Source organism: Panulirus ornatus, chromosome 28, assembly GCF_036320965.1.
Source record: "Panulirus ornatus isolate Po-2019 chromosome 28, ASM3632096v1, whole genome shotgun sequence".
NCBI classification, from domain to species: Eukaryota; Metazoa; Arthropoda; class Malacostraca; order Decapoda; family Palinuridae; genus Panulirus; species Panulirus ornatus.
The window spans coordinates 16,535,395-16,560,145 of record NC_092251.1 but is presented as its reverse complement, the minus strand read 5'-3'; the positions used below and the strand labels follow the sequence as shown (position 1 = coordinate 16,560,145).

The window sequence follows — 24,751 nt, the reverse complement described above, 5'->3', positions numbered from 1 at the left end:
TTAAATATATCATAGAATGTGCTACAGGGACCATTTTGGGATCAGTTTAAAGGTACTTCTGTCAAAATCACCTACAAATATCCAATTTTCTCCTCTTGTTACACAAACCTCTGGGTTTCTGATTTCTTCAACTACCAAAAACAGCTTCCAAGGCCCCCATGGTCTGTTGCTGTGGGAATTCCTGTATATTTCTTTGCATTTGATGTTTGTGCCTTGGCCTGTCTCACCCTCATTTTGGTCAAATGATAAGTTTACATCATACAAGCTGCATGTGTTGCTTACCCCAATTGAGTCTTTAACTATTTGTTGGATCAAGTTAGTATTTCCTTAATACAATATCCATCCCTAGTGGATGGTTAAATCAACCATGGAGCCTGTCTGGAAAAATGATTCCCCTATTAAAAAGAAATCACCTGTAATTAGTGTTGATGAGTAGCATACCATAGTTGTGTTAGAACCTGAGTCCTAGAGCAAAGGCAAACGTCATTCTCTATCATCTTAAGTTAATGTAACTGTTCTACACCTCTACTGTGCAGCAGTTAGACATTCATGGGTGCCCAGGGCAAGGCACATGGGTTCGAATCCTGTTTCTGGCAGTTGGTCCACAATCAACCCAGCTATTCATCTGCCCCTAAGGGTCAGTCAATAAAATGGGTACCTGGCTCAGGCTAAGGTATATATACATATATGTAGCGTTAATAAGATGGCCTTGATTGGGGCCTTAGTTGCCTGTGCTGTCTCAGCTAACATAACAAAAAAATTAGAGACTTCAAAAGTTCATTTCCTTGTCAATCATTTGCTTAGGCTGTAAATCAGTTTGTGAGTTGTTATATATATAAGTACTGACCAAGGCTTCCTTTAAGTAAGAATAATTTTCAATGAATCCTTCAATAAAAAGGTTACAGCAGAAGAATTTGACATGATTGGTTGAAATTAATGCACTGCTATGACAACTACTGCAACCCTAGTACCAAGAAGTCAGAAATCACATGGCAAGCAATACAGTGAAATGCTTAGCAGAAGGAAATGTTCTTTCCGAGGGCACCTTCACCAACTGTACAGGCTTCATTATGATGTTAGAAATTAAAAAAACTTGAAATGGATGAACTTGTAACAGATCTGGTTATAATCAGGATCATTCCGATGTGCTATCCAGTTTTAATAAAGATAATTACGAGAAATTTTTCTTGCCATTTGTGCTACTACCTAAAACTATGACCTAACCAAAACAATGTTAGAGCATAATGATTCTTGTGGTCTTGTGGTCAAGTGTAATGTTTGTCCATTACTTCCCACTGATAAACAGGAAATGATACATGTTAAGTGTCATCTTCAGTACATGTAAGATAATTCCATAACATTATCACAGTAAATCTACAAAGGCAAGGAAGGTAGATATGAAACCTTACAAGTTCACTCCTGAGTTATGTGAAATCTATTATAAGAAGAAAGGCTTCAGAAACTGAACATGCCAACACTTGGCTCATACAAGATTACAGGGAACATGATCACGACTTTCAAGATTCTTCGTGGAATATACAACCGGGATGATGTGGTGGTATAGTTTGATTAAATGGAAGCATCACTGGAGGACTTAATTAGAAGACATTGGACAACCTGACCAGCAGAGACATGAGAAAACCAGCTTTCAGCAACATGGAATCTGGCAACTGGAGGCCTGGCTTGATGGTAACTCTAGGTGTCCAGAGATATCTGAAAGATATACTGATAAGGCATGAGAGATGTGACAGTTCAACAGATTATGAAGTATTTACGGTGTATAATGGCTCTCAATACAACAAGCAAAGTGTCACATTTACAACTGTAGACATCGCTTAATTACCTCCACCAAGCAAACATTGTGAGGCTCTGTCCTCCTCATGACTGGCTACTGTCAGAATGATGCTCATCCTCATCCTCATAACTGGCTACGCTCAGAAAGATGCTATCCTCATAACTGTAACAGATTACATTACACTATAATTATACAACAGATTACCTTCCATGGCACAACACTGACCTCCTCTCCAACATTGATTACGGTTAAATGACCGTATGACAGAATGGGTTGGGTCAACATGGCGTGCGTTATCATGATAGGAAGATAACGTATGATAACAGTGGGAGGAGGAGGTCCTTATCATGATGAGAGGAGCAGCACACGGGCCGCTGCACACCACCAGCCTTCCTCTGGGTATCGAACCAAGGGCCTGGAATGTTAACAAAGATAAGAACCGACCTGGAACACACGTACGTACGTCTTATCCCTCGCGCGACATCCTCGCCTACAGGAGGAAGAGGGCGTTAGCAGGTAGCCAGGTCGTCAGCAGGCAGGCAGGTGGGGCAGAGCAGGTAATCAGCTGACACACACACACCTGAGGCAGCTCCTCCTAACGTCACTCACTCACACGATGTTTGTTTACAATTGTCAGTGAGAAAAACACGTGAGAAACGCAAGGCCACACCTCACTCTTCCCCTCACCTCACACCACCTCACTCCTCACACCACCTCACATCACCTCACTCCTCACCACACCTCACACCACCTCACTCTTCACCTCACCTCACACCACCTCACTCCTCACCACATCACACCAAACCTCACCACATCGCAACTCACCACTCCTCACCATACCTTACCACACCACACCACACCTCATCTTACCTCACTACACCACACCTCTCCACACCTCATCACATCTCACCTAACCTCACTACACCAGAACTCACCACACCTCACCACACCACAGCTCACCAAAACTCACCACACCTCACCACACCACAGCTCACCTCACTACACCACACCACGCCACACTTCCCACGCCACATCTCACCACAGTTCACCTACTACACCTCACCACACAACACCTATCGATACCATACATAACCACACAACACCACCTCACCTCACCACACCTCACCTATCGACACCACACATAACCACTTGAGACACCTCATCTCACCACACCACACCACACCACACCACACCTCAACATACCTTATCACACCACAACTCACACACCACACCACAACACACCACTCCTCGCCACACCACACCACTCCATACCTCATCTCACCTTGCCACACCATACCACACCACACCACACCTCACACACTACACCTCACCACTTTATACCTCATCTCACCTCGCCACACCTCGGACCAATACACCTCACCACACCTCACCTCGGCACACCACACCTCACCTCGGCACACCACACCTCACCTCACCACACCACACCTAGCCACACCTCACCTCACCATACAAACCACACCACACCTTGCCACAAAACACCACACCACATCTCACCACACCTCACCTCAACACAACCACACCTCACTAACTTAACCACACCACACCACACCTCTCCTCATCTCACAACACCACACCACACCTAGCCACACTTCGCCACACCTCACCTCACCACACACACCACACCATACACACCTCACCACACACACCACCACACCATACCTTGCCACAAGACACCACACCACATCTCACCACACCTCACCTCAACACAACCACACCTTACCTTACTTAACCACACCACACCACACCACACCTCACCTCATCTCACAACACCACACCACACCTAGCCGCACCTAGCCACACTTCGCCACACCTCAGCTCACCACACACACCACACCATACACGCCTCACCACACACACCACACCATACACACCTCACTACACCTCGACACTCCTTGCCACAATACACCACACCTTATCTCACCACATCTAGCCACACCACACCACACACCACACCTTGTCTCACCATACCTCTCCACACCATACCACATCTCGCCACACCTCACCAAACCACAATTCTCCACACCACACCACACCTCACCACACCATACTTCACCATACCTCACCTCACCACACCATACTTCACCATACCTCACCTCACCACACCATACCATAACTCACCACACCCCATTTCACACCTCGACACACCTAACCTCACCACACCACACCAAACCTCACCACACCAAACCTCACCACACCACACCTCACCTCACCACACCACGCCACACCTCACCCCAACTCGCTAAACCGCACCACACCACACCACAACTCGCCACACCACACCTCAACACACCCCGTCATACCTCACCTAACCACACCTCATCACACCATACCTCACCACACCACATATCATCACACCAAACAACATCTCATCTCACCACAACTCACATCATCATACCACACCTCAAACTCCTCGCCACACCTCACCGAACCACACCACACCTCTTTATACCACACCACACCACACCTCACCATACCTCACCTCACCTCACCACACCACACCACATCTCAGCACACCTCGCCATACCAAACCTCACCAAAAACGCACTTCAACACGTCTCATATTTCCCCACACCTCACCACACCCCACCTCATATTACCCCACGGCTCACGTGCTCCTCCTCCTCAGGGTACAAAAAAGATATCAAGGCTACCGTCAGCTACTCAGCTGACCATACCATGAGTTACCTACATTACCACACCACGAGTTACCTATATCTACCAGACCATGAGTTACCTATAATACCATCCCGCGAGTACCTATATTACCAGAAAACGAGTTACTTATATTTACCAGGCAACGAGTTACCTATATTTACCAGACCACGAGTTACCTATATCACCAGACCACGAGGTACCTATAATTACCATACCATGAGTTACCTGTATTTACCATACCATGAGTTACCTATATTTACCATGCCATGAGTTCCCTATACTTACAAGACCACAAGTTATATATATTACCATACTACGAATTACCTATATTACCATGCCATGAGTTACTTTTAATACCAGCCCACGAGTTACCAATTACCAGACCATGAGTTACCTATATTACCAGCCCATGAGTTACCAAATACCAGACCATGAGTTAAATATATCACCATATCACGAGTTACCAAATACCAGACCATGAGTTAAATATATCACCATATCACGAGTTACCTATATTTACCATGCCATGAGTTCCCTATACTTACAAGACCACAAGTTATATATATTACCATACTACGAATTACCTATATTACCATGCCATGAGTTACTTTTAATACCAGCCCACGAGTTACCAATTACCAGACCATGAGTTACCTATATTACCAGCCCACGAGTTACCAAATACCAGACCATGAGTTAAATATATCACCATATCACGAGTTACCCATATCACTGTACCATGAGTTACATACATGTACCAGACCCCGAGTTACATATATTTACCATAGTTACCTTTATTTACCAGACCACGAGTTACCTATATTTACCATACCATGAGTTACCTATATTTACCATACCATGAGTTACCTATTTCCACCATACCATGAGTTACCTATACATACCATACCATGAGTCACCTTTAATTAATATACCACGAGTTATCTATATTCACCATACCACGAGTTACCTAATTTACCATACTGTGTGTTACATTTACCATACTGCGAGTTACCTATATCTACCATACCACGAGTTAACTATATTTCCCATACCACGAGTTACATATATTTACTATGAGTTTCCTATATTTACCAGACCATGAGTTACCTATACTTACCATACCACAAGTTATCTATATCTAATATACCATGAGTTACCTATATTTGATATACCATGAGTTACCTATATTTACCAGACCATGAGTTATCTATGTTTACCATACCACGAGTTACCTATATTTACCAGACCATGAGTTACCTTTATTTACTAGACCATGAGTTACCTATATTTACCACACCACGAGTTACCTATATAAACTATACCATGAGTTACCTATATATACTGTACCATGAATTACCTATATCTACCAGACCATGAGTTACCTATATTTACCAGACCACAAGTCATACTTACCAAACCATGAGTTACCTATATATACCATACCATGGGTTACCTATATTTACCAGACCATGGGTTACCTATGTGTACCAGACCATGAGTTACCTATATTACCAGACCATGAGTTACCTATATTTACCGTACCACGAGTTACCTATATTTGCCATACCACGAGTTACCCGTTTCATCATTTCTCTATTTACCATATGGCTCAAGATGACCTGTCATGTGGGATGATGATAACATTAAGATGATCGTCTTTCTTTCTTTCAAACTATTCGCCATTTCCTGCATTAGCAAGGTAGCATTAAGAACAGAGGACTGGGCCTCTGAGGGAATATCCTTATATGACCTCTCATGTGGGTTGATAGCAGTAAGATAATCACTCATGATGACTTGTCATGTTCGACGATAACATTAAGATGATCATATCGTGGTTCAATTACAAGATCATACATATCATATTCTAATGAAATCAAGATATCATAGAGTACGATTGGTAATGTTTTAATTGGCTGAGTTGCCATAATGTGGGGTGTAAGAAGAGGTTATCTGAGCAGCTGATGTCTCAACTGGGTAATGTTATCGCCACACATTAACTACCCTTAGGAGTAACTGATGCATTTGGACTATATACACCTACCCCTAATAGTTGTTTGAGTTGGTTTTATAAACTATTGTCAGAGACAATCAGATTGTGTCTTACAGCACCTGTTCATTATGTCTCAGTGTAGATGAAGGTGCCGTGCCTGGCCATATAATAATCCCAATGGTTTACAATGCCCCATGTGTACAATTTAGGGAGGAACACCCTTTATGTTATCAAGACCTGTGTATGTCATCATCATTCATAAGTTCCTCTCGTGATTGCTTCACATATGGCCTTAGTTCCTCTGTGCATGCATATAATATATCCTCTGTTGTCCCTAAAGATTTGCCCCCATGGCATTGAAGACAGTTTCCAATCCTGTGCCTACTGTTGCTCATGGCGACTTGATGTCTAACAGAGATATCAAGGATGCAACATGCTCCACTGGTGACAGAGAGGATATCTTCCTCGGGTATCATGTATCCATTAAATCTGCAGTGCCATGTATTGAACTCTTTTAGTGAAGCAGAACATGAGAGGTTCTTCTGCCTTCCACTTGAGGTTAGTTTCTTTCAAGTATTCATGATAATTACTACTGACAAAGACAGGAAAAGTCTTAGTGCTGGTTAGATGAATGGTTAATAAAAGTTACTCTAAGTCATTGTAAATCAATGGGATGGGACACAATGAATCATGTAAAGAATAAAACGTAATAGCTTTAACCATCAATGTGGCCAATTTGAAAGCTTAACTGACATTGACCTGATGCCTCCCAGCTTCCAAATGCCTCCACACATGTAATTCTACATCCAAGGAGAGGGATTTTCCTAGACACCTTAGATGTGCTAGCAGCACTAGAACTTGCAGGCCATCTTTAAGACATGATGGGTAAAAATGTCAAAATAATATTGAAAAATCAGCAAGTCTGTGAGGACAGCGTAAGCATGGCAAAATCTGTACTGAATTAACAGAAAACAATACTCAGCGCTGATTAGAAGTGAAAGTATGTTTGTGCAGAGCTTTGATTGGCCAAGTGAGTATAAACAAAGCTGCCCTCAGCATGTTGTGAGTGTTCCAGCTCATAACTTTTGACTTCTTTTATGGATTTCCATCTTCTGTTTCTAGTAAAACTAGAGCTCCAAGATGCAAGCAATTGCACTATAATGAAACAGCACTCTACAGGATCACATTAACCAGGGTATTAATGTATTGTAAATCAGTGTACAACTTCATGTATGCGTATAGAAAGAACAAGGTATATTCATGAAATAGAGAATAGATAGGCAGTATGTTTGAGGAAAGAAACCTGGATGTTATGGCTTTGAGTGAAGCAAAACTTAAGGGCAAAGAGGAAGAATGGTTTGGAAAAGTCTTAGGAGTGAAGTCAGGGGTTGATGAGAGGACAAGAACTAAGGAAGGAGTAGCACTACTCCTGAAGCAGGATTTGTGGGAGTGGGTGTGATAGAATGTAAGAAAGTAAATTCTAGATTGATTTGGATAAAACTGAAAGTGGATGGAGAGAGATGGTTGGTTATTGGTGCCTATGCACCTAGTCATGAGAAGATCATGAGAGGCAAGTGTTTTGGGAGCAGGTGAGTATGTGTTTCAGCAGCTTTGATGCACGAGACCGGGTATTACTGATGGATGATTTAAATGTGAAGGTGAGTAATGTGGCAGATGGGGGTATAATTGGTGCACATGGGATATTCAGTGTTGTGAATGGAAATGGTTATGAGCTTGTGGATTTGTGTGCTGAAAAAAGACTGGTGATAGGGAATACCTGGTTTAAAAAGAGAGATATACATAAGTGTATGTGAGTAAGAGAGATGGTAATTTATAGGCATGTAAATGCGAGACTTTTGAATGTTAATGTGCTGAAAGGGGCAGTTGGAGGGATGTCTGATCACTATCTTATGGAGGCAAAGGTGAAGATTTGTAAAGGTTTTCAAAAAAAGAAGAGAAAATGTTCGGGAGAAGAGTGTTGAGAGTAAGTGAGCTTGGAAAGGAGACTTGAGTAAGGAAGTAGCAGGAAAGATTGAGTATAGAATGGCAAAAGATGAGAGCAAATGACATTAGGGGAGTGGATGAGGAATGGGATTTATTTGGGGAAGCAGTTATGGCATGTGCAAAAGATCCATTTGGCACGAGAAAGTTGGAAGGTGGGTGGATTAGAAAGGATAGTGAGTGGTGGAATGAAGAAGAAAAGTTGTTAATGAAAGAGAAAAGAGAGGTGTTTGGATGATACTTACAATGAAAGAGTGCAAGTGACTGGGAGATGCATAAAAGAAAGGTGCAGGAGGTCAAGAGAAAGGTGCAAGGGTTGAAAAAGAGGGCAAATGAGAGCTGGGCTGAGAGAGTATCATTAAACTTTAGGGAGAATAAAAAGATGTTTTGGAAGGAGGTGAATAATGTGCATAAGACATTGGTAACAGGTAGTGATGAAGTGAGGAGATGGAGTGAGTATTTTGTAGGTTTGTTGAATGTGTTTGACGACTGAGTGGCAGATGTAGGGTGTTTTGGTTGGGGTGATGTGCAAAGCGAGAGGGTCAGGGAGAATGGCTTTGTTAAGAGAGAAGAGGTAGTGAAAGCTTTGTGGAAGATGAAATCCGGTAAGGTGGCGGGTTTGGATGGTACTGCAGCAGATTTTATTAAAAAAGGGGGTGACTGTTGTAGATTAGTTGGTAAGAATATTCAGTGTAAGTATGGATCATGGTGAAGTGCCTGAGGATTGGCAGAATGCGTGCATAGTGCCATTGTACAAAAGCAAAGGGGATAAAGGTGAGTGTTCAAACAACAGAGGTATAAGTTTGTTGAGTATTCCTAGGATTATATGGGAGGGTATTGATTGAGAGGGTGAAGGCATTTCCAGAGAATGACATTGGGGAAGAGCAGTGTGGTTTCAGAAGTGGTAAAGGATGTGTGATTCAGGTGTTTGCTTTGAAGAATGTGTGTGAGAAATACTTAGAAAAACAGATGGATTCACATGTAGCATTTATGGATCTGGAGAAGGCATATGATAAAGTTGATAGAGATGCTTTGTGGAAGGTACTAAGAATATATTGTGCAAGAGGTAAGCTGCTAGAAGTAATGAAAAGTAAGGATGTAAGGCATGTGTACGAGTAGGAAGAGAGGAGAGTGATTGGTTCCCAGTGAAGGTTGGTTTGTGGAAGGGGTGTGTGATGTCCTTGTGGTTGTTTAATTTGTTTATGGATGGGACAGTGAGGAAGGTAAATGCAATTGTTTTGGAGAGAGGGACAAGTATGTAGTCTATTGGGGATGAGGGCTTGGGAAGTGACTCACTTGTTGTTTGTTGGTTCCCAGTGAAGGTTGGTTTGTGGCAGGAGTGTGTGATGTCCTTGTGGTTGTTTAATCTGCTTATGGATGGCACAATTAGGGAGGTAAATGCAACTGTTTTGGAGTGAGGGGTGAGTATGTAGTCTATTGGGGATGAGGGCTTGGGGAGTGACTCACTTGTTGTTTGTCGATGATACAGCTCTGGTGGCTGATTCATGGTAGAAATTGCAGAGGTTGGTGACTGACTTTGGAAAAAAAGTGTGAGAGGAGAAAGTTGAGAGTAAACATGAATAAGAGCAAGGTTCAGTAGGGTTGAGGGACAAGTTAATTGGGATGTGAGTTTGAATGGAGAAAAATTGGAGGAAGTGAAGTGTTTTAGATATCTGGGAGTGGACTTAGCAGCGAATGGAACCATGGAATTGGAGGTGAGTCACAGAGTGGGGGAGGGGGCAAAGGTTTTGGGAGTGATGAAGAATGTGTGGAAGGAGAGAACATTATCTTGGAGAGCAAAAATGGGTATGTTTGAAGGAATGGTGGTTCCAGCAATATTATGTGGTTGTCCGGTATGGTATATGGATAGGGTTGTACAGAGGGTGGATGTGTTGGAAATGAAATGTTTGAGGACAATATGTGGTGTGAGGTGGTTTGATTAAGTAATGAAAGAGTAAGAGAGAGGTGTGGAAATAGAAAGAGTGTAGTTGAGAGAGCAGAAGAGGGTGTGTTGAAATGGTTTGGATATATTGAGAGAATGAGTGAGGAAAGGTTGACAAAGAGGATATATGTGTCAGAGGTGGAGGGAACAAGGAGAAGTGGGAGGCCAAATTGCAGTTGGAAGGATGGAGTGAAAAAGATTTTGAGTAATTGGGGCCTAAACATACACGAGGGTGAGAGGCATGCAAGGAATAGAGTGAATTGGAACAATGTGGTATACTGGGTTAACATGCTGTCAGTGGACTGAACCAGGGGCATGTGAAACGTCTGGGGTAAACCATGGAAAGGTCTGTGGGGCCTGGATGTGGAGAGGGAGCTGTGGTTTCAGTGCATTACACATGACAGCTAGAGACTGAGTGTGAACGAATGTGGCCTTTTTGCCTGCTTTCCTGGTGCTACTTTGCTGAAGCAGGGGGTAGCAATGCTGTTTCCTGTGGGATGGGGTAATGACAGGAATGGATGAAGGCAAGCATGAATATGTACATGTGTACATATGCATATGATTGTGTGTGTGTGTATGTATATGTATGAATATGGTGATATGGGAATGAATAAAGGGAGACAGTATGAATTATGTACTTGTGTATATATGTATATGTCTGTGTGTGTATATATATATGTATACATTGAGATGTATAGGTATGTATATATGCGTGTGTGGACGTTTATGTATATACATGTGTATGTGGGTGGGTTGGGCTATTCTTTCGTCTGTTTCCTTGCACTACCTCGCTAATGCGGGAGACAGTGACAAAGCAAAATAAAAAATAAAAAAAAATATAAGTGCATGTATAGTCATTTATGTATATACTTGTGTATATGAGTGGATGGGCCATTCTTCATCTGTTTCCTGGCGCTACTTTGCTGACATGGGAAAAGGTGATCAAGTATAATAAAATATGATAAATGAATAAATCCCAAACATAGTCTGATGAGGTTCAAAGGGTCCATTAAAAGCTAAATACTAGTATATTGAAGTCCATTACATTTTGGTTTCATTGTATCTATCCAATCAGAAAGACAGAAGGATGAGGGAGGAAATGATAACCACTTCTGAGATCCTTAAGGTACTTAACATTGATGCTGAAGAATTTCCTTAAACAACCAACAACTAAGCAAAATAAAAAGTAATAGAAGATGTGAAAAAATACAACAGCAGAAGGTTACAGACAAATGGAACCAGTGAAAAAGCTGAAAACTGAGAACACTTAGAAAAAAATTAATGACTGAAATGACAAGTAGTGAAGAATATCTGCAAGAGTAAAACTCTCTTCTTGCATAAAAACAGGCAAGCTAAAAATTACACATGCAGACACAAGTGCATACAGATGTCAAACGTATAGGATCTCTGATGAAATTTAGTCATAGTGGCAGGGTTAGTGCAGTGCAAAGTTCCCACTGTACAAATTGCTTGATGAATAAGACTCTTCTCAGCTACCACCTGCATTGCATGATTGCCTGTTCTTGATCCATCTGGGAATGATTTCAACCAAACAAGGTTTCCTTCAAACGTTTTTGTAATTGTTTTATGTGTTTCTCTTGACAAACACTGAATAATCATCTGAGCTTCCTGGCTGGGCTGTCATATATTCTTGCCTAATTAACTTTCAATATGTTCCATGAGAAGGGAGAGAGATGGATGGGTGGAATAAAGGCAGCTTTGGGGTATTGGGTCAAGAGGCATCTACTGGATTGGAGGCACTGGATAATTTGGTATAAAGGTAGCACTGCATTGATGACTAAATGAAAGCATATGAGAAAGTCAGTGAAAATTATACATGAAAGTTAGAAACTGGATGTGTGCAAATAGGTTACTGTTCTATTACTGATGCAATTTTTTTAAGATTGGAAAGACAGTCAAGTATAAAAAAAGTTTCTTATATAAATTCTCTGCTTGTGGACTAGCTGACCACTACAAGACTTTCTATCTCTTTTACGTTCTTTTTAAGAATTATTTTTCATTGTTTTTCTTTACCTTAAACAAAACAAATTATAAATAAAAGAAACATGACTCTCCCTGAACCTTAATTTTCTCGGTGGCATGTGGTATAAATTCATCATGAATGTCCCTAATACTTCTTGGTAAACGTCAATCATCTCTCAAGTTTGTCAGGTTTTTAAAGAAACTGAGAAAGATTTTAAAATTGGAATTCAAGCTAGTTTTCATGTCTGTCAGCCTAACAGTTACCATACACTAAAAAGCATGGTTGAATCAGCTAATCATACAAAACACCTAGAGGTTTAAGATAGAATCACTGTAATACTACTTCACTATTTGCTGAGCTGAAAAAATCTGTGCTGAACTGTAGTGGCATCCTCATCACTAAAACAGAAGCCAAATTGATGAAACTCCCTCACTGATCCTTGAGAAGCATGAAAACATTGAGAAGCTTGTATCATTTTGAAAACCACAAATGCTCAGGAAAACATGTATAAAATGGTGGAATGTAGGTTAAACCAAATTTTCAAATAATGCTTTTACAGCAGAAGATGTCACCTTAGAAACCAAATCTGTTGGTTTATCCTTGATATATGGTGTCCATCTTAAAGCTTTCAAGAAATAAAATGTCATATGTTGCACACTAAACTGTTTCTTGCGAATCTATTTCTAATTTCTGGTGCCAAAACTGTTGAAGTTTTGTCTTGGTTATAGACCTCAGTATGAACATCATGGAGAGAAAGAGGAAAGATTGACAAAGAGGATACATGTGTCAGAGGTGGAGGGAACGAGGAGAAGTGGGAGACAAAATAGGTGGTGGAAGGATGGAGTGAAAAAGATTTTGAGTGATCGGGGCCTGAACATGCAGGAGGGTGAAAGGTGTGCAAGGGATAGAGTGAATTGGAATGATGTGGCATAGCGGAGTTGATGTGTTGTCAATGGATTGAACCAGGGTATGTGAAGAGTCTGGGGTAAACAATGGAAAGTTTTGTGGGGCCTGGATGTGGAGAGGGAGCTGTGGTTTCGGTGCATTATACATGGCAGCTAAAGACTGAGTGTGTACGAATGTGGCCTTTGTTGTCTTTTCCTAGTGCTGCCTCGTGCACATGCGGGGGAGGGGGTTGTCATTTCATGTGTGGCAGGGTGGCGACAGGAATGAATGAGCGGACAGTATGAATTATGTACATGTGTATATGTGTGTATGTCTGTGTGTGTATATATATGTAAACGTTGAGATGTATAGGTATGTGTATGGGCGTGTGTGAATTTGTATGTATATACATGTGTATGTGGGTGGGTTGGGCCATTCTTTCATCTGTTTCCTTGCACTACCTCACTAACACAGGAACAGCGACAAAGTATAATAAATAAATAAATAAATGAACATCATCAATTGTAGGGCAGACATCCAGCCAGTATCCAATTTCCTTCTCAGTTTCCCAGATGAATTGGGATAGTAGGATAAGTGCATTAATAATTTTGGTTTGCAGCTCTTTCAGTGCTCAATTTGTGTTGGAAGAGATTTTTGTTGAGTGAAACCCCAGGAAAAATGTCCAGAAGGGTCAAATCTGGAGATCTTAGCAACCAAGGAATGGGGCCCCCAAGCCACTGTTTTGAAACTACTTATTCTAAAAGCCATTCACTGGTGTAGAAAAATGATGTGAAGTCCTGTCCTGTTGCAAGCTTGTTCTAGGAGGAATCTGGGATAGTTTAGATCTGTATTATATTCAGATATATGATGCCTGTGATTGTTGTATCATCAAAGAAAAAGGGCCTTATGATGAGATTCTTCATAAAGGGAACCACAAAGTTATTCTGGGGCTCTGCTGTGCATGTTCCACCAACACATGATGATTTTTGCTTCCCCAGTCATGACAACTCTGTTTACCAATCTTGGGATATGGAATGCAGCCTCAGCTGAAAAGCACAACTTCTCGAAATATGCAATGTCAGCTTGGGAAAATAATCTTATGGACACCCTAATCTGCACATTCAGTTTCCTGAACCGTTTGCAACTTGCTACTTCACAAACAAATACCCTTGTGGACTCTTTCCTGTAGAATCCTCAACTTGCAGCTAGCAGGCCAAATCAGATTACAAGGAATCCATAAAAATATTTTGTTCATTTGCGGAATGAATTTTGCACTTTGAGTGCTTCCTAGTCATTTCCAATATTTCCCAATTTTCTTAACTAGTTGTCCTATTCATGAATCAATGGATGACTAGGTGCATCCCTGTTTAATTCATGTCTAAACTGTTAAATTCACATCTGCCACTGAATACAAGTACTTAACAGACTTAAATTTTGGTGACCATAGATTCCCTAACACTTTTTCCTAGGGAGTCCGTATCTTATCTTATTTGTAATGTGTCTCACACAACTGGCAAACTACCAGCAAACAAGGACAGAAACATCTGTTTTATGCATGTGCACATATTTGTGTGACGTCATGTCTATTTATACACACAAAACTCAGTTTCTGTCACTTGGCATGAAGATCTGCTGGGTAATTGCCCTTTTCTAACATACAGCATTTTGTTTCTCACATAATTTAAGCTGGATACCCTATTCAGGTACAAAAATGAACAGTTTTTAATGCTTACTTTGAAAAATGGATGCCACAAGACATTTTGTTTGCTTACTGTAGTTGGGAGATGGATGACAAAGCATTTCTCTGCTAACCAGTCTAATCAAGGAAATAGCTGGTTTGTTGCTTTCACCTGTATGAGTTGTTGCACAGATGTTATCCTGACCATGACAGGCAAGTGTTATACAGGATCACGGTTCATGAACAAAGTGACTACTGAACTCTGTTTAGTAGTCAGACTTCCTGTTTCAGGAACTTGTGCTCCCTACCAACTAATAAATTACACTCATGTGTCTCTATGGTTTCCTGTCAACTACAGAAGAAGAAGTGGACTTGTAAGAAATAAAGCTGTCAGCTCCCCAAGGATTCTGAACAGCACAACAGAGTTGGCAGGAAAATAACTGTTATCAAACTGAAGAGGTTTCTGTTGTGACCACATGAATTTCAGCTTGGTATTAAAATCCACAATTTAATCATATTCCTTAAAACAGGATTTTCTCCCATAACTTATGTGAACATTAAGGTAATGAAGAAAATAAAAAAAGAAATGAAATAATATAATCTTTTATTCAGCACTAGCTATTTGTTGTACGAGGATTCAAAGATATGATAGTTATTAAATATCAAGTTTATTCTTTCTGTAAGAAAGCTTCTACAAATTCCTTTACAATCATAAGCAATGATTTGAGTGAAATGAGTGTGGATGCAATTCACGAAAAATAATGAATCCCCTGTTACTTGATATAAATATACAAAATCATGCAGCAAAACTGAAACATAACTAAAGTATATATACTTACATATCAAAACCTAATTACTAATGCTCATATTATCACAGATTCTATATCAAAGATCACAAATAATAAAAATTTGTACATAAAATTATCCAGATATATAATGAAATTAAGATTAAACAATCACATGTACATAAAATCTTATTACACATTCATCATTGTTACTTTTTATATCAAAAATATGATCAAGGTGATATTCATACCTTTATAGTTCCACAAACATGTGATTCTGCTTGACATTTCACATCATAGAATCACGACACAATGACTTCCAGTGGAATACGGAAGTAAAGTGATGTATAAGTCACAGCTTACACCAAAATGATCTGCATAGCAAAAGGACACCTAAATCAGGGTCTTGTGTTATAAAACTACCCATCAAACCTGTTAGGCAGCATAATCACAGCTTAATAATTCAGAAATAGTATGATTAGAAGGCTCAACATTGGTTTAATTAAAAGCTTTTAATATCATTAAGATCATGAGCCATCTAAAAGTACCATGACCTCCTTATTGTACACATATGCACAGAAATACATATGAGGGTAAATGGGGCAAGGAGAATGAGTGTGGTATGGGAGATATTCAGGGAAAGCAGTAATGCCATGTGAAAGATAAGATTGTGGCATGCAGAAGGTGGGGAGATGAGCAGGTGAGGAAAGATAGTGAATGGTGGGATGATGTGGTAAAGTTGCTAGTGAAAGAGAAAAGATATATACTGGGGTAGCACTTACAGGGAAGGAGAGCAAATGACTGAGATATTTACAACCAAAAGCAGGAGATCAAGAGGAAAGTGCAGTGGTTGAAAAAGAGGGCAAATGAGAATTGGGATGCGTAAGTAACAAACATCAGAGAGAGTAAGATGTTTTAGAAGGAAGTTAACAGTGAAAAAAACAAGAGAATAAATGAGAACATCAGTGAAGGGGGCAAATGGGATGTGGTAACAGGTAGTAACGAAGTGATAAGGAAATGGAATGAGCATTTCCAAGGACTTTGATGATAGAATGGCAAATGTAATGTGCTTGGGTCCCGGAAGTATGTGAAGTGAGAGTCATGAAAAGTGTTTTGGTGTGGAGAGAAGAGGAGCTGGAAGCCTTGCATAAAATGAAGTGTGGAAAGGCAGCTGGAGTGGATGGTGCTGCAGTTGAATTTCTTAAGAAAGGGGGTGACAGTGCTGTTGACTGGTTAGTGCGGATTTTTAACGAATGTAATTATCTATTTGTACTGTGCGAGGATGGAGTTTTTCATTTGTGGGGCCCCATCTCTTGAACATTCTCTGCTGTCACAATAACTCTTCAATTTATGTATGCTGTCTGTATTTACCATGTCTTCAATCAATCCGTTCCATTCATCCCCCACTCTTATACTATAAAAGTATCTCCTTATATCCTTATTTACAAGTTTCATCCTTACTTACATGTTATGTCCTCTGGTTGCTCTATCCCTACATCTCTTAAATAACTGCCCACCTTCTCCTTTATTGATCTGTTTCAAAATCTTAAAGGTTGTGATCAAATTTCCCTTCAGTTTTCCTTTTTCCAATTTGGGTAGATTTAAAGCATAGTTCTCTAAATTCTGGTACCATCTTTGTTTCCCTCCTCTGGACCTTCTTTATGAGTTCTTTGTGCTTTTTTAAGGCACAGTGACCAAACCTGAGAAGCATATTCTAGTTTTTGCCTTAAGTATGATATGAATAGCTTGCTAATATTCATTATTTCTATACACAAAAGCTATTCTGATATTTGCTCGCAAACAGTTTTGTGCTCGTTCTTGCTATCATGTACCACTCTAGGCAGAACAGGTGAAAGTTCATCTCTCTGGTGAGCTTAGTTTCCATTACTCAAATAATATCAAGTGACCTTCCCTTATAAGATCCTTGCACTCCAGTTCTTTACCACTAACTATTACTCTACCAACATTTGAATGCATTACTTCAGCCTGACATTGCCACCTGTCCTCTCTGCAATTCTAGTGGGGTTGCTTTATCGTCTTGCCATGCATGGCATCTTGTACTTTTTTGTCTTCTGACTGTACTCAGCTTTTCTCCTTCTCTTCCTTGGATTTGCCACACTTGATGAATATTCCAATAAATTCCACCAGGCCTTTCAGATTCTTAGCTTTCATAAGTACTTCCTTACTTGATGACTTTATATCAAAGGTTTACATAACTGGCTGCCCCCATATGTCTAGGTTTCAACCTCAAATTTTTCTTCTTCCTTTATCATGAAAATATCTTCTGCCACTCTCCTGGCCTCCAGCAATCTTTTGAGATACATTTGCTCCTTTTCTTCACCTTTCCTCTCTTTCTAGTGTATGCTCTTCCAATCCAAAAGTAAACTGATATACATCTATCAACTTCCTGCCTTATTAGTCTTTCTAATTTTGGTGCCACCCGCTTTTCAGCTGGATCCCTCAGTGAGGGAATGTCAACCTGTGTCTCAAACTTTCTCCATAATCTCTCTTTTTTTTAAGCAATCTCTGGTCCTGTATTGTCTTTACTTATCTAAACCTTCCAGTAACTAGCCATTATACTTCTTGATTACTTCATATTTAACAGTGCACATTATTTTTAAAAATGTTTGCTCAATACCCTGTGTATTTGTGTACCTCTGTTTTTGTTACCCCTTCATCCTTTCACCCTACATGCTCTGTTGATCTGCTTTCAAAATTGCTTCTGATCTTCCTTGTTCTCTACTCTCAACAGTCTCTGTACATTTGTCCTTTTCTCTATCTGAACAGCTTTGGATATTATTTCAAAAGATTCAGTATGAGCTTTGGCCTTTCCTCTACCTGATGAGCTCCTGGTAATGGCCATGCAATATCTTGACTAATGATGTCAACAGACTTTCCTTTGATTGTATACCCTCTTGTGCATCCAGAAAGGACACATCAGTCTTTGTGTGATTTTCAATGGCTACATCTTCTTTCCTCTTATTTGCTATCCCCCTGAACCCCATCTCCTAATTTGTTTATCACCTCTCTCTCTCTAGTCTCATGACTCCATGGTTCTTGAAATGTTTCCTCCGTTTTCTTGACTCTAGCTGTAGCTGTGTTATCTTCTGGTCTCACTCTTTCACAATTTCTTGTAACAAGTTCCTATGTGTGTGTGCATTTGTGTGTGTTATTTATCTATCAAATATTTGTTAAGGCTGCTTGATTATGCATTACTCTCCATGGACTTGTCTATAGCCTTCTCCTTGTTGCTAGAGGCACTGCTGGTAGACTGAGTATCACTACTCTGGCTGTCAGTTATGGAAGTAGAAGAAGCCCAGTCTCCTCTGAAGAACACTCTAGCACTACTCACACTCAAGTACAGCAACTCAAATTCCTGCTGATACTGCTGCAAGCGGGACAATGTGAGAGCAAGTGTCTGCTGCAATTTATCATCTGCACCACTTCCAGACTGGCGCTGTTGTTCAACCTGAAAATATTTATTATGGTTATCATAATATATACTTCAGAATCACATAGTTTTATGCAGAAGAACCTAAACTGCAGAAATGAAAAGTTTTTTATTAAGTCTACTATATCTCATATCTCATTCCTTATCTGTATCTATATCACCATTAAGCATTTGCAGAAGTAACTATTAACCAATACCAAAGAATAGTCAATAACATGTGAAGAAATGGTCCTGAAAAACAAAAAAACAAAAAACTGAATATATATCATCTTTTCATCAGGATTACCAAAAGACTTCTGATACAAAGTGTACATATTTCCAAGAACAGAATAAGCAATATGGCCAATAGGTGGCATAATGAGAGATCAAAGAATCTCTGCTAACAAAATGGAAGGCTCAGGCAGTAGTTTTTACTCAATTTACTAAAAACATTCTACTAATTTTTTTCTGATGAACGATAGTACCTCATCTACTATCTTACTTCTCTCAGACATCCAATAGTCTAATGGTGTTCCCCTTAATCTTTCTCATATTGAACTATAACATACAACTACATTTCTGCTTGCAAGTTTGTGCTTACTCTAACATAAACATGCTTATTGCATGTCTTATGCTTCTTATATCTCCAAACTTTGATGTCTTCTACCTTAAAATTTCTCTTAACTACAAAAAAAAAAAAAAATGCTTCATTATATCATAATTTAGCTTTACAGTACTGGACTCCTAAAGCCCAATGAGAATATTATCAGATATATCTGAATTTATTAAATCAATCTGATGATAAGCCAAAGTGATCGCTGCTTTGATAAATACAGTATTGTTTCTACAGATGGAAATCTACAGATACATTCACAGGAACATACAGTATACTGAGCCTAGGGTAAGCCCAGGTAGCAGTGGTAAAAGACCTCTGGAGACTACTCCAGGTATCCTCAATGTATCCCCAGTTCATAAACAGGTTCAATCTAAATGGTGTTCAGGTTCTCCAGGCAGCCCAGAAAGCCAGCTTAAACCATAAATAAGCTGAAACTGTTCATCTACAGTGAATAATACAATAACTGATAACAATATTACCAACACTTACACTTAACAAACATTACAGGTTTGTGTTCAGCTCAATTACTTTCAACAAATGCACTCTTTTCTTATGAAGAGGGCAACAGAGAAGTAGCTGGCATTAGTGCCACAGGAGGTTGCTCTTCCCCCTGCTTACAGTGATGATACAATCTGAGTTCTTATTTCTTAATAGTATTATTATTATTATTTATTTATTTTTTTTATTTTGCTTTGTCGCTGTCTCCCATGTTAGCGAGGTAGTGTAAGGAAACAGATGAAAGAATGGCCCAACCCACCCACATACACATGTATATACATACACGTCCACACACGCAAATATGCATACCTATACATCTCAATGTATACATATATATATACACACAGACATATACATATATACACATATACATAATTCATACTGTCTGCCTTTATTCATTCCCATCACCACCCCGCCACACATGAAATAACAACCCCTTCCCCCCACATGTGCGCGAGGTACTGCTAGGAAAAGACAACAAAGGCCACATTCGTTCACACTCAGTCTCTAGCTGTCATGTATAATGCACTGAAACCACAGCTCCCTTTCCACTTCCAGGCCCCACAGAACTTTCCATGGTTTACCCCAGACGCTTCAGACACCCTGGTTCAATCCATTGACAGCATGTCGACCCCGGTATACCACATCGTTCCAATTCACTCTATTCCTTGCACACCTTTCACCCTCCTGCATGTTCAGGCCCCAATCACTCCAAATCTTTTTCACTCCATCCTTCCATCTCCAATTTGGTCTCCCACTTCTCGTTCCCTCCACCTCTGACACATATATCCTCTTGGTCAATCTTTCCTCACTCATTCTCTCCATGTGACCAAACCATTTGAAAACACCCTCTTCTGCTCTCTCAACCACGCTCTTTTTATTACCGCACATCCCTCTTACCCTATTACTACTTACTCAATCAAACCACCTCACACCACATATTGTCCTCAAACATCTCATTTAAAGCACATCCACCCTCCTGCGCACAACTCTATCTACAGCCCACGCCTCACAACCATATAACATTATTGGAACCACTATTCCTTCAAACATACCCATTTTTGCTTTCCGAGATAATGTTCTCAACTTACACACATTCTTCAACGCTCCAAGAACTTTCGCCCCCTCCCCCAACCCATGATTCACTTCAGCTTCCATGGTTCCATCCACTGCCAAATCCACTCCCAGATATCTAAAACACTTCACTTCCTCCAGTTTTTCTCCATTCAAACTTACCTCCCATCTAACTTGTCCCTCAACCCTACTGTACCTAATAACCTTGCTCTTATTCACATTTACTCTCAGCTTTCTTCTTTCACACACTTTACCAAACTCAGTCACCAGCTTCTGCAGTTTCTCACATGAATCAGCCACCAGTGCTTTATCATCAGCAAACAACAACTGCCTCACTTCCCAAGCTCTTTCATCCACAACAGACTGCATACTTGCCCCTCTTTCCAAAATTCTTGCATTCACGTTGCTAACAACCCCATCCATAAACAAATTAGAAGAAAGACTTTTGGATGTTAATGTGCTGAGAGGTGCAACTGGAGGGATGTCTGATCATTATCTTGTGGAGGCGAAGGTGAAGATTTGTAGAGGTTTTCAGAAAAGAAGAGAGAATGTTGGGGTGAAGAGAGTGGTGAGAGTAAGTGAGCTTGGGAAGGAGACTTGTGTGAGAAAGTACCAGGAGGGATTGAGTACAGAATGGAAAAACGTGAGAACAATGGAAGTAAGGGGAGTGGGGGAGGAATGGGATGTATTTAGGGAAGCAGTGATGGCTTGCGCAAAAGATGCTTGTGGCATGAGAAGCATGGGAGGTGGGCAGATTAGAAAGGGTAGTGAGTAGTGGGATGAAAAAGAAAGATTATTAGTGAAAGAGAAGAGAGAGGCATTTGGACAATTTTTGCAGGGAAAGAATGCAAATGAGTGGGAGATGTATAAAAGAAAGAGGCAGGAGGTCAAGAGAAAGGTGCAAGAGGTGCAAAAGAGGGCAAATGACACTTGGGGTGAGAGAGTATCATTAAATTCTAGGGAGACTAAAAAGATGTTTTGGAAGGAGGTAAATAAAGTGCATAAGACAAGGGAACAAATGGGGACATCAGTGAAGGGGGCTAATGGGGAGGTAATAACAAGTAGTGTTGATGTGAGAAGGAGATGGAGTGAATATTTTGAAGGTCTGCAGAGTGTTTGATGATAAATTGACAGATATAGGGTGTTTTGGTCGAGGTGGTGTGCAAAGTGAGAGGGTTAGGAAGAATGATTTGGTAAACACAGAAGAGGTAATAAAAGCTTTGCAGAAGATGAAAGCCAGCAAGGCAGCGAGTTTGGATGGTATTGCAGTGGACTTTATTAAAAAAGGGAGTGACTGTATTGTTGACTGGTTGGTAAGGTTATTTAATGTATGTATGACTCATGGTAAGGTGCCTGAGGATTGGAGGAATGCTTGCATAGTGCCAGTGTACAAAGGCAAAGGGGATAAAAGTGAGTGCTCAAATTACAGAGGTATAAGTTTCTTGAGTATTCCTGGGAAATTATATGGAAGGGTATTGATTGACAGGGTGAAGACATGTACAGAGCATCAGACTGGGGAGAGCAGTGTGGTTTCAGAAGTGGTAGAGGATGTGTGGATCAGGTGTTTGCTTTGAAGAATGTATGTGAGAAATACTTAGAAAAGCAAATGGATTTGTATGTAGCATTTATGGATCTGGAGAAGGCATATGATAGAGTTGATAGAGATGCTCTGTGGAAGGTATTAAGAATATATGGTGTGGGGGCAAGTTGTTAGAAGCAGTGAAAAGTTTTTATCGAGGATGTAAGGCTTGTGTATGTGTAGGAAGAGAGGAAAGTGATTGGTTCTCAGTGAATGCTGGTTTGCAGTAGGGGTGTGTGATGTCTCCATGGTTGTTTAATTTGTTTATGGATGGGGTTATTATTATTATCATTATTATTATTATTATTATTATATTATCATTATTATCATCATCATCATTATACTTTGTTGCTATCTCCCGCATTACAAGGTAATGCAAGGAAACAGACAAAAGAATGGCCCAACCCACCCACATACACATGTATATACATACACATCCACACACGCATATATACATACCGTTACATTTCAATATATACATATATATACATACACAGACATAGATATATATATATACACACGTACCTGGTTCATACTTATTGCCTTTATTAATTCCTGTTGTCACCCTGCCCCACATGAAATGACAACCCCCTTCCCGGCATGCGCGTAAGGTAGCGCTAGGAAAAGACAACAAAGGCCACAATCGTTCACACTCAGTCTCTAGCTGTCATGCATAATGCACCGAAACTATAGCTCCCTTTCCACATCCAGGCCCCACAAAACTTTCCATGGTTTACCCCAGATGCTTCACATGCCCTGGTTCAATCCATTGACAGCACAAATTATAATTTCAGTTCAGTGCAAACATGCAAGAAAAGTAACAAGATATTCAAATTTTTTCAAGAAACTTTCCAACTGCATTATGAATGAGTTTATGTAATGTCAACAGCTCAAAGCTATAGAATCCATAAATTTGTGGTTAATGAAATTATGACACAATTCATCCCTACAAATTCAACTATTGCATGAATGAATGGAAGTGAAAGTTTTGGCGGTGTTGATGCAAAGGAAGTGGACTAGTTAACACATCCCCACTCACTGGATTCTCCACCCTCCATCCCACTTATAGTGACAATACAACCCAAATTCTTATACTGTAACACTTTGTATATCAACAGAGTACAAACTGATATATATTTCCGGTATGAATATACAAGAACTTCTGTAATACTATTATCTTACTGAAAAGGCATCCATCACATTTATAATCAATAAAAATAATCATTCGTTCCATGAAAAGTAAGCAGCCAACCCCAAAAGGGAATCTGAAAGCAGAGGTTCTAGTGGTGTTGCTGGCACAGGAGGCAGGGAGATTAATATCACCACTGTTTGCTTGCTCCTCTAACCTCCCTCCAGCATATGTGATAAAACAACATTAATTCTTGCATATAAAACAAGAGAATATTACCCCTTTAAAGTCTCCAGTCAAATAGACCCACATTTATGCATGAAAATTTGTGAACAACTTCAAGGCCACACATCAAGCCTGGGTGGTTGCAGTGCAAGATAATTTTTCCTCACAATCAGGAGCACATTTTCATGAGTCTTCTGGGAAGGAAAGAAGTGGCTTTTCACTAGATTTAGAGAACCAGGCAGATATTCCTGAAATATGTGACAATGATGATCTGTCTGTGGATACAGTGGAGTGACTTTATGGACACTGATTCTTTCAGCATTGAAATTTGACCAAAATAAGGCAGATCATTAGCATAAGTGGAGGTAGTGTTGTCTGCAATGACGACCATGAAAACACAGCATCTGACTGGGGTGGCTGATGCTGGCAGGATAAATTATTACTGAATCAGTGATTTTTTTTTT

At 40.2% G+C, this 24,751-nt stretch overlaps 2 protein-coding genes across 4 annotated transcripts in view; both read right to left on the bottom strand.

Annotated features, from left to right (window-relative positions):
- Positions 1-2,514, bottom strand: part of LOC139757868 (transmembrane protein 184C) — a 229,380-nt gene extending 226,866 nt beyond the window's left edge. Inside the window, exon 1 of one of the 3 annotated variants that reach the window (XM_071678777.1) lies at positions 2,259-2,514. The gene's annotated coding sequence lies outside the window, so the exon portion shown is untranslated. Of the gene's footprint in view, positions 1-1,999; positions 2,045-2,258 lie in introns of those variants that run through there. The other 2 variants (XM_071678779.1, XM_071678778.1) reach the window with 2 other exon arrangements.
- A 13,092-nt stretch (positions 2,515-15,606) lies between these two features.
- The window catches only part of SWIP (strumpellin and WASH-interacting protein), a 320,197-nt gene continuing 311,052 nt past the window's right edge, over positions 15,607-24,751 (bottom strand). The window contains exon 22 of the mRNA XM_071678856.1: positions 15,607-19,205. Coding sequence (XP_071534957.1) covers positions 18,942-19,205 — 264 coding nt within the window. The 3' untranslated portion in view covers positions 15,607-18,941. The remainder of the gene's footprint in view (positions 19,206-24,751) is intronic.